At 37.7% G+C, this 14,147-nt stretch overlaps 1 protein-coding gene across 9 annotated transcripts in view; it reads right to left on the bottom strand.

Annotated features, from left to right (window-relative positions):
- DYSF (dysferlin) overlaps positions 1-14,147 on the bottom strand; it is a 780,712-nt gene that overhangs the window by 209,522 nt on the left and 557,043 nt on the right. For all 9 annotated transcript variants that reach the window (XM_053704344.1, XM_053704350.1, XM_053704349.1 and 6 more), the window contains 2 exons: positions 11,507-11,668; positions 10,227-10,392 (listed from right to left, as the gene is read on the bottom strand). In XM_053704344.1, coding sequence (XP_053560319.1) covers positions 10,227-10,392; positions 11,507-11,668 — 328 coding nt within the window. The remainder of the gene's footprint in view (positions 1-10,226; positions 10,393-11,506; positions 11,669-14,147) is intronic.

Below are 14,147 nucleotides of genomic sequence, written 5' to 3'. Positions count from 1 at the left end.
GGGAAAATAATTGTCTTGATTAAATTGATACGGGCTGTAATAGAAAGTTGAAATACCTTCCACAGATCCAGATCAGCTTTAACCTTCTGAAACAGTGGTAAAAGATTAAGACGATACCAATTCCTCGGATTTTTATGTAATATTATGCCTAGATATGTAATTGCTTCGACCTCTTTAAATGGGTGTTCTTTCAGACTATTTCTTAATTTAATAATCCACATAAGTTCGCTTTTGTTGAAATTGATTTTATATCCCGCAAAAGAGCTGAACTCTTCTAGACATTGCAAAGCGGTTGGTATTGAGAAAGATGACTTCTTTAGAAATAATACTAGATCATCGGCATATAAAAGGGTCCTGAGCGAATAGGAACCCATATTGATTCCTTCTAACATACTTCGTAACCGAATAGCTAAAGGTTCTAGGGCCAGGTTAAACAAGAGGGGCGATAACGGGCACCCCTGTCTCGTTCCCCTTCCCAAGATGATCTTTTGTGAGAGAACACCATTTACAATAAGGTACGAAATTGGATTTCTATATATTTTCCGGATAAATTGGAAGAATTGATTCTTGAAGCCAAATTCCTCTAAAACTTTAAAAAGGTGGTCCCAAGCTATAGCATCGAACGCCTTTTCGGCATCTAACGAGAGAATAGCAAAATCCTCAATAAAGTTATTTTTTTCCCTTTCTTTTAGGTAATTAAAATAGTCAAGGCAAGTCACTATCCTGCGAATATTTTTCATAGAAGTCCTAGATTTCATAAAGCCCACTTGATCTGTGTGGATGATATTACCCAGAAATGAAGAAAGTCTATCTGCTAGGATCGCCATCAGTATTTTATAATCGGTCTATTATACCTCTTATCCATACCAGTCTATTATACCTCCTGGTCATACCTGTATATTGTACCTCTTATCCATACCAATCTATTATACCTCTTGGCCATACCTGTCTATTGTACCACTTATCTATACCTGTCTATTGTACCTCTTATCCATACCTGTCTGTTATACCTTTTACTCATATCTGTCTATTGTACCTCTTACCCATACCTGTCTATTGTACCTCTTATCCATACCTGCCTATTATACCAATTGGTCATACCTGTCTATTGTACCTCTTATCCATACCAGTCTATTATACCTCCTGGTCATACCTGTCTATTGTTCCTCTTATCCATACCAGTCTATTATACCTCTTGGCCATATCTGCCTATTGTACCTCTTATCCATATTTGTCTATTATACCAATTGGTCATACCTGTCTATTGTACCTCTTATCTATATCAGTCTATTAAACCTCCTGGTCATACCTGTCTATTGTACCTCTTATACATACCAGTCTATTATACCTCTTGGCCATATCTGTCTATTGTACCTCTTATCCATACCAGTTTATTATACCTCTTGGCGTTATCTGTCTATTGTTCCTCTTATCCATACCAGTTTATTATACCCCTTGGCGATATCTGTCTATTTTACCTCTTATCCATACCTGTCTATTGTACCTCTTATCCATACCAGTCTATTATACCTCTTGGCCATATCTGTCTATTGTACCTCTTATCCATACCAGTTTATTATACCTCTTGATCATACCTGTCTATTGTACCTCTTATCCATACCTGTCAATTGTACCTCTTATCTATATCAGTCTATTATACCTCTTGGCCATACCTGTCTATTGTACCTCTTATCCATGGCAGTCTATTATACCTCTTGGCCATACCTGTCTATTGTACCTCTTATCCATACCAGTCTATTATACCTCTTGGCCATACCTGTCTATTGTACCTCTTATCCATACCATTCTATTATAACTCTTGGTCATACCTGTCTATTGTACCTCTTATCCATACCAGTCTATTATACCTCTTCGCCATACCTGTCTATTGTACCTCATATCCAAACCAGTCTATTATACCTCTTGGTCATACCTGTCTATTGTACCTCTTACCAATTACAGTTTATTATACCTCTTGGCCATACCTGTCTATTGAACCTCTTATCTATACCAATCTATTATACCTCTTGGCCATACCTGTCTGTTGTACCTCTTATCCATACCAGTCTATTATACCTCTTGGTCATACCTGTATATTGTACCTCTTACCCATACCAGTCTATTATACCTCCTGGTCATACCTGTATATTGTATCTCTTATCCATACCAGTCTATTATACCTCTTGGCCATACCTGTTTATTGTACCTCTTATCTATACCAGTCTAATATACTTCTTGGCCATACCTGTCTATTTTACCTATTACCCATACTTGTCTATTATACCTCTTACTCATACCTGTCTATTGTACCTCTTACTCATACCTGTCTATTGTACCTCTTATCCATACCTGTCTATTATACCTCTTGGCCATACCTGCCTATTGTACCTTTTATCCATACCAGTCTATTATACCTCCTAGTCATACCTGTGTATTGTACCTCTTATCTATACTTGTCTATTATACCTATTGGTCATACCTGTCTATTGTAACTCGTATCCATACCAGTCTATTAAACCTCCTGGTCATACCTGTCTATTGTACCTCTTGGCCATACCTGCCTATTGTACCTCTTATCCATACCAGTCTATTATACCTCTTGGCCATATCTGTCTATTGTACCTCATACCCATACCAGTCTATTATACCTCCTGGTCATACCTGTCTATTGTACCTCTTATCCATACCAGTCTATTATACCTCTTGGTCATACCTGTCTATTGTACTTCTTATCCATATCAGTTTATTATACTTCTTGGCCATACCTGTATATTGTACCTCTTATCTATACCAGTCTATTATACCTCTTGGCCATACCTGTCTATTATACCTCTTGGTGTCTATTATACCTCCTGATGAAACGGCCAGGAGCTTACAGCCGAGAAACGCGTTTTAAGCTCAAAACAAATAAATACTAATTGTATTTTACTCAGATGCATTTGCAGATTTTTGTCCTTGCTTTGGGAAGGGAATTATTCCTGTTTCCGATGCACTGTTAACTGTTTACAGCGTTCACCGTGCTATCTGTGTCAATCAGAAGCCATACGCCTTGAACCATTTGCAAACAGAGGATTCCTTAGCTGTCGATGGTGGAGAGTCCATGGCTGCATCTGCGATAAATCGTATCATCTTTACCTCAGCGTACTGACTGCTGAAAACGTCAGCCTGCCTATTCGCACTTCTTTCAATAAGAGTGCCAATACACTTGTGAGTATATTTTCACTTGTTTACTGCCACTGTGTCACATCACGTATTGGAGTTTTCCACACCATCCATGAGGCACTGTCTTTTTGTTTCCATCCTGTAGATTTCCTGATCGACCATTCAGCTCCAAGAAAAGCAGCCTCGCTTTATCATTTCACCAAAAACGGACCTTGACTGTTGGACACAACAATTTTTTTCCACACGTATTTTATCACATTACTATTTTCCGAACTTTTGTTTATTTATCAAGGTCATGTCCACCTATGTTTATTAATTTCTGACTTTAATATTGCTTTTTATTTTACGTTTTTTCTATATTGTACTGTTTTGCACTGGATATGTGCAGTTTCGAAAAATTCTGTTCGGATCGATTCGAATTCAGAAGAAATCTAATGAATTCAGTTCGGATTCATTCGGATTCTTTTGGCTTCATGGGAAATTCGGTTTGATTCGGTTTGATTCGGTTCGAATTGATTCGGAATTTCGGTCAGTGTTAAGTGGGATGTGCTGTGTATTACACTAGTATACTGTACAATACTAGTGTAATACACGGCCATCCGAATCCATCCGAATCTACCGAATAAATTTGAATCGATTCGGATTTATTCAGTAGATTCTGCACTACCGCAATTCGGAAATTCGAATCGATCCGAATCTCCGAATTCGACAAATTCGTTCGAATTTCTATTCAGAACGAATCGAAACGCACATGTCTATTTTGTACCTGTGTTATTAATACACAAAAAAATGCATATATTTTTTGACCACCTTTGATATTATATCATATATTTTTTAGGCAATACATATATGTTGCTTATTCTTTGGTGGTTGTAATTTATCAGATCACACAAGATCTTGTTTTAAATTATTTGTTCTTCAGCACACTTCTACACACCCACACATCATAGATGGTCCCCAACTAGTACCATATCTAGTTTGATTTTATTACTCTTCCATTTAAAAGTTCGAACCTTCTATTTTTCAAATATTATCACTATTTGATTAACTTATATTGGCGCACTCTATTGCTATACTCCCTGTATAGTTCTTTCTTATCCATACCAGTTTATTATACCTCTTGGCCATACCTGTATATTGTACCTCTTATCTATACCAGTCTATTATACCTCTTGGCCATACCTGTCTATTGTACCTCTTATCCCTACCATTCTATTATACCTCTTGGTCATACCTGTCTATTGTACCTCGTATCCATACCTGTCTATTGTACCTCTTATCCATACCTGTCTATTGTACCTCTTATCCCTACCATTCTATTATACCTCTTGGCCATACCTGTCTATTATACCTCTTGGCCATACCTGTCTATTATACCTCTTGGTCATACCTGTCTATTGTACCTCTTATCCATACCAGTCTATTATAGCTCCAGGTCATACCTGTATATTGTACTTCTTATCCATACCTGTCTATTATACCTCCTGGTTATACCTGTCTATTGCACCTCTTACCCATACCTGTCTATTGCACCTCCTAGTCACATACACAAAGACGAAAACTTAGCTAATTGCATTTTCATTATGGGCTTTGGGTTCAGTGAGTCACATAAATATTGTGTTATAATGAGATACATGCTCTGGCCCACAGGCGTTATGTGGGTATAGTCACAATAAGGGGGGGGGTTGCATGTGTTGGGCAGGATTTAGTCTGGTCAGGTTGGAGCAGTCCCCGGTTTTACTCTGGTAACCAAGACATTTGCCTGTAGGGGAAGAAGCAGAAGGGACAGTGCTGCATAACTCCCAACCCAGGAGCCTATGTGTCATGATCCGGTGTACATGCGCTCAGGAAACAGACCCTCGGGGCAGTGGTAGGGATTTGAAGACACCGACCCCTGACCCGGGGAAGAGTATCCTGGACGTGGATAGATGATATTCTGTGATTCATAGTTGCTAGAAGTTATTGTAGAATAAATGGAGAGTGCAACATTTGTATACAATATATTCTGAGTTCACTGTGACTTATAGTTAGTTAATAGAAGTAACTGCAGGATTCAATGAGAGAGAAATATAGCAAAGTGGAATGTTCAGGCTTCAGAGTAATCTGGTGAAACTTTGACACTTAGATGTAAACTAAGGATTGTTGCAGGTTCACAGTACATAATATTATATAAAGCTGTATGTCAGAGTTAAAGCACAGCTGCACAGGTACTTAGACAAGCTGCAAGTTTAGGCTTTAATTACTGTTTGTGCATTTAGATGCAAACTTGGTTTGTTGCAGGTTCACAGTATATAATATTATAAAGAGCTGTATGTCAGTAATTAGCAGAGCAGCACAGGTGAAAGTTAAGTTTAAGGCATCAATTACTGTTTGAACATATATTGGAGAATCACAGGAAAGCTTTTAATTGAACACATAGATGCAGAGTTCAGAATATGTTAACATATTTGCAGCAGGATATTTCAGCAATGACAACTTGTAGCAGAGAAATAGTTATAAAGTTCTGAGTAAGATGCTGTTGTAATTAGAGAGTGATGGTAAGCAAAAGCATAGTTGAATTATAATAAAGTTCAGAGATTGGTAAGTAGCTGTGTCCAGGAAACAGAATGGAGATATTTTTGATACTTGCGGTTTGATGATATTTTGCATAGGTAATAGGAAATGCTGTATCTTGGAATAGTTGCTAAGTTCATGCAGGAAACAGTCACAGACCTCTGTTCAGGATCACAACTTCAATGTTAATGCAAGGCACATTAGACCTGAGAAGGCTTAAAAAGAGGCTGAGGTAATCAGGTGCATGAATGATTAATCAGGCAGGCAGGCTGAATGTGAATACTGCCCAAATGCAGCAGTCAGAAAAGGATTTCTTAAAGGGATAGTGACATTAGGCTGAGATATGTTACAGATTCCCCTCCTTAAAGGCGACCTCCGGGCGCCCAATACAATCCAAAAGGAGAGAGAACAAAATTGATATGGAGAATCGGTAGTAGGTGTATGGAGGTAGTGAGTCCAATCGGAAATCAAGAAAGGAGGGTTGGAGATCTCTTGAAAAAGTTGAATGACGAAGTAAAGGCCATGTAATTCAGGTATCAAAAGATCTTGACAATGATGAGAGCAAAACTTGAAGTCAACTTTTTTGTAGTCATCGTGAGAATGCATGAACGTAACATACAATGAGCTTCCTACCACAGAATCATCCTGAGGGTAGACAGGTGGATGTTCTTCATGATAGATGACCATGTATATAGCCAATGAAAAGGCAGCCAGTCCTAGAGATATGAATAGGCTTTCCTCAGCTTCAGAAATAGAGATGCAGCATTCTGGATTGATAACCAGATTAACCACCTTTGGGTCAGAGATTTGAGTATCCTCAGAATTAACCTCTTGGCTGAGGATTAGATATACTCCAAAAGAAAAAGCTATAGCCACTTCTAACGCAATAGCAGGGCTTTCTTCAAAATAGGAGATAGGAGTGTAGAGTGCAAGATTTGTCCAGTTCTTGCCATCTTCTAATTCAAAATGAAATGTCTCCTTACTGGATTCAGAATCAAAAGTGTTCTCACTAAGAATAGGTATATGAATGTCCACACCAGGGTAAGGTTCAGGAATACCCACATCTGGGCAAGTTTCAGTCATATCCTCAGTAGGATCAGGTGAAGGAATGCCCATGCCAGGGCAATGTTCAGAAGTACCCACATCTGGGCAAGGTTCAGGAATATCCTCAGTAGGATCAGGTGAAGGAATGCCCATGCAAGGGCAATGTTCAGAAGTACCCACATCTGGGCAAGGTTCAGGAATATCCTCAGTAGGATCAGGTGAAGGAATGCCCATGCCAGGGCAATGTTCAACTATAGAGAAAGAAAAAGAACCCACTTTAGAGCCAGGAACCATACTCTCTTCTGAGCAGAGGGCAAGGCTTTCTTCAGGGTTCATAAACGAAGAATTAACAAGACCCACTTTAGAGCCAAGAACCATACTCGCTTCTGAGTAGAGGGCATGGCTATCTTCAGGATCAAGTATTATTACACCCATTTCTGGGTTAAACAAAGGAATACCCATACCAGGGTCAAAAACAGGAGAGTCCACCTTGATGTCAGGTTTAGTAGTATAATCATGGAAAACAGGAACAGGAATGGGCACAGGGGAATCTTCTTGAAGAACTTTTGTACAAGTTTCAGGTTCAAGAATGTCCACTTGCAAACTTGGTTCAAAGTTGTCCTCACAGGATTGAGTATCAGGAATTCCTGTACAGGAAACTGATGTAGTAGATAATGTAGGTTGATGCAAAGTATCTCCCAAGGGAAACAATTTCTTAGATGCAATAACAGAAGAATTTTGAGAAGGTGAAGTGTACTGCAATATGCCACACTCAGGTAGATGCGGAGGAATTGTGACACAAGATTCTGACTGAGAAGTTATCTGGAGTTCAGCAGGCATGCTTATTTGAGTTTGAATATCAGAGCTAAATTCTCCAGGGATTATCTCTGGTAAACTGAAAGGTTGTATATCTGGAACAGAATTATCTTTTGCTTCTAGCACAGGGTTTACAGGTATTGAGGCAGCATGAGAGGGATGCAAGAATTCAATAGTTGGAAACAGTTTTTGTAGTTGTTGTAGAGTCTGAGAAGAGATACCATTAGATGCTTTAAGAAGAGACTGATAGTGACTATAGACATCATCCAGCTCGGTGTTGACAGTGTCAGGAGGCAAGAGAGGGTCTGGTACAACAGAATCTAAAACAGGGGAATCAGGCTGAGTTTCCTCTTTGCACTTCTGATTTTCTGTGGGCAGAAGGATTTTCTTCTTCTTCTTCTTCTTTTTCTTAGAGAACTTAGATTTCTTCCCAGTATGAGGCTTCTTAGGTTGCTGCCATTGTGGCTTGTAGTAAGGTTGAGAACAGAAATCCTCTTCATCACTGGATGCATAATTCTGATGTGATAAATCAGCATAGTAGTTGAGAGGACCTTTACTCCTAACAGCAGTCTGTAAACCAGATGTCCTTTCTTCCAGCTCTGAATCTGTCCAATCTAACGAATCCATGGTAATATCAGAAATAGGAAGATCAGTATTTCCATGAGAGGTTTCATGATGGGAGCTGTCTGTATCATCCATGTTGTAAATATAACAACCAAGGATGTCATTATAGCAAATAGGTTGAGGTCTTGTCTGAGTTTGTGGCGAATTAAAGTTGCGCTCATACCAGTCTAATGCCAATTCAGCTGGATCTGTGAAGTCATCCTCCTTGTTGACATATACAGACTCAGAATCAGTATCATCAGGATAGGAATCACAAACAGGAGGAGTAGATGGTATTCTGGAACAGTAGTCCTGTCTCTTTAAATCTTTAAAGATCTGATTTTTTTCTGCTGAATCGATGGATACATTCTCTTCATTTTCATAGTCAGATTCAGAATCAGTTTCACCAAAATGGTAATCACGAACATGAGGAACAGATGACATTTTAGAAAAGTGGTTCTGTCTCTTTAAATCTTTGAAAGCCTGAATTTTTTCTGCTGAAGCTATGGTTAAATCCTCTTCATTTTCATAGTCAGATTCAGGATCAGTTTCACCAAAATGGTAACCACGAACATGAGTAGAGGATTGTCTAGAATGGGAGTACTGTGTCTTTAAATTTTTTAAAGTTTGAAAATCTTCTGTTTTTCCTTTAGGGATTGCTTGGGTCTGAGTTATGTTGTAATTTTTTATTTTCCTTTGAGGGTCGGTGCATCCACTACCACTGCGGATCCCTTTTTTAGGCATTAACATTCTGTCATGATCCGGTGTACATGCGCTCAGGAAACAGACCCTCGGGGCAGTGGTAGGGATTTGAAGACACCGACCCCTGACCCGGGGAAGAGTATCCTGGACGTGGATAGATGATATTCTGTGATTCATAGTTGCTAGAAGTTATTGTAGAATAAATGGAGAGTGCAACATTTGTATACAATATATTCTGAGTTCACTGTGACTTATAGTTAGTTAATAGAAGTAACTGCAGGATTCAATGAGAGAGAAATATAGCAAAGTGGAATGTTCAGGCTTCAGAGTAATCTGGTGAAACTTTGACACTTAGATGTAAACTAAGGATTGTTGCAGGTTCACAGTACATAATATTATATAAAGCTGTATGTCAGAGTTAAAGCACAGCTGCACAGGTACTTAGACAAGCTGCAAGTTTAGGCTTTAATTACTGTTTGTGCATTTAGATGCAAACTTGGTTTGTTGCAGGTTCACAGTATATAATATTATAAAGAGCTGTATGTCAGTAATTAGCAGAGCAGCACAGGTGAAAGTTAAGTTTAAGGCATCAATTACTGTTTGAACATATATTGGAGAATCACAGGAAAGCTTTTAATTGAACACATAGATGCAGAGTTCAGAATATGTTAACATATTTGCAGCAGGATATTTCAGCAATGACAACTTGTAGCAGAGAAATAGTTATAAAGTTCTGAGTAAGATGCTGTTGTAATTAGAGAGTGATGGTAAGCAAAAGCATAGTTGAATTATAATAAAGTTCAGAGATTGGTAAGTAGCTGTGTCCAGGAAACAGAATGGAGATATTTTTGATACTTGCGGTTTGATGATATTTTGCATAGGTAATAGGAAATGCTGTATCTTGGAATAGTTGCTAAGTTCATGCAGGAAACAGTCACAGACCTCTGTTCAGGATCACAACTTCAATGTTAATGCAAGGCACATTAGACCTGAGAAGGCTTAAAAAGAGGCTGAGGTAATCAGGTGCATGAATGATTAATCAGGCAGGCAGGCTGAATGTGAATACTGCCCAAATGCAGCAGTCAGAAAAGGATTTCTTAAAGGGATAGTGACATTAGGCTGAGATATGTTACACTATGGAAGTGCGCTCTTGTGAGCTCAATGGTTCCCAGCGATGCAAACGTGGGGTCGCGTTCACATTGCTGAAAACTGGTAATGGTATTTACACAGTGGAGCGCAAATATCACTTTCATCAAAGTGATATTTAGCACTCCACTTTTAATCTAGCCCTATTTGAATATCACCATTGCCCACCAGCTTAGAATTTCAATAAATGTGCAACTTACCTGTCAGTATTTCATCAAGGTCTAAGTCCTCTGCGTAAGGATCACAATGAAACTCCTCTAGGGACTGGATTGTACACTGGCCAACAATAGGTTTCCTGCCAAACTGGCGGTTGTCAATCACCTTCACAATGATAGGAGGACAATACAAATCCTCTCTGGGTAATCTCTGAAAAATGTAAAGGAAAATGGTGGTTACGGAAATTTTATATTTGTGTTATGTTTTCCTAATCCTGTCTGAGAAGACTTGTGTGCATTGCATAGATCTTGTTAACTGTATGGGATATGAAGTATATGGCTATTAATTACATATACATACATGTCTCACCCACTAACGAGGGACTATACAGTAGTTCTAAATATAAGTTTAATGAATCGAGACCATATATTGATATATAATTATATATATATATATTCAGATCATCATATAATACTGGCAAACGTACAAAAGGCCAGTGTGTTGAATTCAGTGTGTCCACTTTGTTGCCGAAATAAAGTGGAAAACCTATAGTTGGGGACATCACCAAAGGTGTTGCTGACCATAAATTATACAGATTATTTCCCGCTATCTGCTCTGATCAGATCCAAACTATTCCCAACATGGAAATGGTATTATTGTTTTGATTACGATTGCTTAGAACTTTAAAAACATGGATGGGGAGCAGAGAAAAAACGCAGATAAACAGGATCGGAAAGATTGTAAATTGCCCCATTATTTTAAAAATACATTAGTGCAAATTTGAATACACTATGTCCTTTAATGTATCTTATTGATACACTAGTTGCCCTACCAGCATTTCTAATCATTTAAATGTAAAAATAGTTTTATTTCCATTTCTAATCTTACGAGGGTTTTACATTTTGTTTTTATGATGTATTTAAAAAACAAAACAAACCGAAAAAGATAATAAATCATAGACATGCGCTGCAATAATAAATTGCCTTTAACTAGTCTGGACTACTAACAATCTGCAGTAGATATTACAGACTTTACTGGGTAAACTGTGCAGTGAAAAACAGATTGTTGTATTTAACAAATATATAGTCTTTAGTTTGTTACAGATTGTGGAAATCCAGAGCTTAGTGATAAATGACCTCCTACATACGTAGTTTTACCTCCTAATAGGTAAAACACATGGCGGCTCTCCTGGAGTACAGAAATATTGTCCAATAAAAGCCGCTGAACTGCGGCCAAGATCCTTTTATTGCCACATGGACCATAATAAGATCCAAGCTCTGAGGAGCTGTTGAAAAAAATCTGTTTATTGCATTAGGAGTCTTACCACTTCCAGAAAGAGAACGCACACATCAAAGTTAGGGTTCTTCTTGACATTTTTGATAATACACGACTGGATCATTTCATCCCCGCACTCCACAATTAAGTTGGGGGACGTCACACTGGCTAGCTGGTAGCTTTTTAGATTTCTAAGACCCCAAGCCAAGATCTGAAAGAAATGAAGTTAACAAATAAATCTAAATATATATATAAATATGTTTGTATATATGTAAGTATATGTATATATATTATTTTGCACAAAAAACCCCAGCTTAGGGTTTGATCATAATTTTGCACTTGTTTTTGGCAGATAATGATTTTTGAATGTTTGCTGGTATCAGTGAGTTTTTTCCATTGATAACAATCCCAAAACGCTTCTGCCAAAAATGCTCCTCAAGCACAAAATAATTTCCTCCCAAAAACAACAAAACACTTTTTGACTTCTTAATTTCATCATGACATCTTAATTAATCCATTAAAGGGACAGTCAAGTCCAAAAAAGCATGTAATTTTAAACAACTTCCCAATTTACTTTTATCACCAAGTTTCCTTTGTTCTCTTGCTATTTTTAGTTGAAAGCTAAATCTAGGAGGTTCAAATGCTAATTTCTTAGACCTTGAAGACTGCCTCTAATCTGAATGAATTTTGACCACTAGAGGGCATTAGTTCATGTGTTTCATATACATAATATTGAGCTCATGCACGTGAAGTGACCTAGGAGTGAGCACTGATTGGCTAAAATGCAAGTCTGTCAAAATAACTGAAATAAGGGGGCAGTCAGCAAAAGCTTAGATACAAGGTAATCACAGAGGTAAAACGTGCATTATTATAACTGTGTTGGTTATGCAAAACTGGGGAATTGGTAATAAAGGGATTATCTTTTTTTTTCTTAAACAACAATAATTCTGGTGTTGACTGTCCCTTTAAATGCACACTATTTCCACCCGTGAGCTGGGCTGTTTTGGGGTTTTTAAATGCTTCTCACATTTAAAGGGACAGTTTATTTAAACTTGAAATATGCAGCCTATCTCAAAAACTGTTTCTTGTTTTTATTCAGCCATCACTGAATCCTCTTTATCATCCTTTACTTTAACCTGGTATAGCTCTGCTACAAAATAATTAAAGGAGAAACTACACCAATTTGTGAGATCTGCGAAAGAAATCATTGTGTGTGAACGTATTTCTCTTAAGGACATTTACTTTTCAAAGATAAATAAGAGAGTCAGAAATTTGATTCATCTCACCTAGGCCATTGTTTTTTTATTCGTCTATCTTTTTATCATTGGCCAAGGTTGAGAGTTTTACGAACTCGGACAAACCGTTTTATGGATAGATTTTCCCCCCCAGGTTATTAAAATAGCAAACGGAATACTTCTCTTATTTCACTTTTAGTACAATAAATTGCACTTTAGTCACTGTTTGTGAATATATTTGCTGATTAGATTTTTATACTGCTGATTGATTGTCATCTGATACCTTTGCACCTTACAATTCCTTATATATTTTACTTTTTTATACTGGGTGAATAAATTACTCTATTTTATTCTGTTTTAATTGGTTCCCCTTAATGTGTTTCAAATAATTTGTTATACCAGCTGTAGAGATTAAAATGCATGAGAAATTGTTTGTTTATGTTTATTTTTGTGTATGAAATAGCAGTGTTTGCTCTTTGAACCCACAATTCAATAAGGTTCTGATAACGAGTGGAGCGCAAACATTTGCACGTGAACGATAAAGGGTTTATTGCGGTTGTTTACGCTTGTCAGGCTTATCTCTCGTATTATGATTTACACTAGAATGAATGAATACATTACAAAGTACAGTTACACTAATAATAACACTATCTAATAAAAAGTATTCAAAAAAATATTGAACAAAAAAGTTATAAGACCTCAAACATATGAGAAAGAAAAGGCAAAGGACTTTAACATTAAGATACATAGATATATATACCTATATATGTGTACATATGTACAATATATGTAGACATATATACACATGTAAACACATAAATACACATATATAAAATATAAATTATTCTTACCTGATAATTTCCATCTGTGGGAGGAGAGTCCATTGCTTCATTCATTACTTGTGGGAATTAAGAACTTGGCCACCAGGAGGAGGCAAAGACACCCCACGGGCGGGTACATTGGACTCTCCTCCCACAGATGGAAATGAAATTATCAGGTAAGCATAATTTATGTTTTCCATCTTAATGGGAGGGGAGTCCACTGCTTCATTCATTACTTGTGGGAACAAATACCCAAGCTCTAGAGGACACTGAATGAAAAAAACAGGAGGGTAAAAGGAGGCGGACCCTACACTGAGGGCACCACAGCCTGCAGAACCTTTCTCCCAAAAGTTGCTTCCGCCGAAGCAAAAACGTCAAATTTATAAAATTTTGCAAAAGTATGTAAGGAAGACCAAGTGGCCGCCTTACAAATCTGCTCCATAGAAGCCTCATTCTTAAAGGCCCAAGAAGAGGCCACAGCTCTAGTCGAGTGAGTCGTAATCCTCTGAGGAGTTTTGTGTCCCACTGTCTCATATGCCAGGCGGATCATACTCCTCAACTAAAAAGATAGAGAAGTGGCAGAGGCCCTTTGCCCCCTGCACCTTCCAGAATACACAACAAATAAGGATGAAGT

Source organism: Bombina bombina, chromosome 2 (assembly GCF_027579735.1).
Source record: "Bombina bombina isolate aBomBom1 chromosome 2, aBomBom1.pri, whole genome shotgun sequence".
In the NCBI taxonomy this organism is placed as follows: Eukaryota; Metazoa; Chordata; class Amphibia; order Anura; family Bombinatoridae; genus Bombina; species Bombina bombina.
This window is presented reverse-complemented; position numbering and strand designations above follow the sequence as displayed.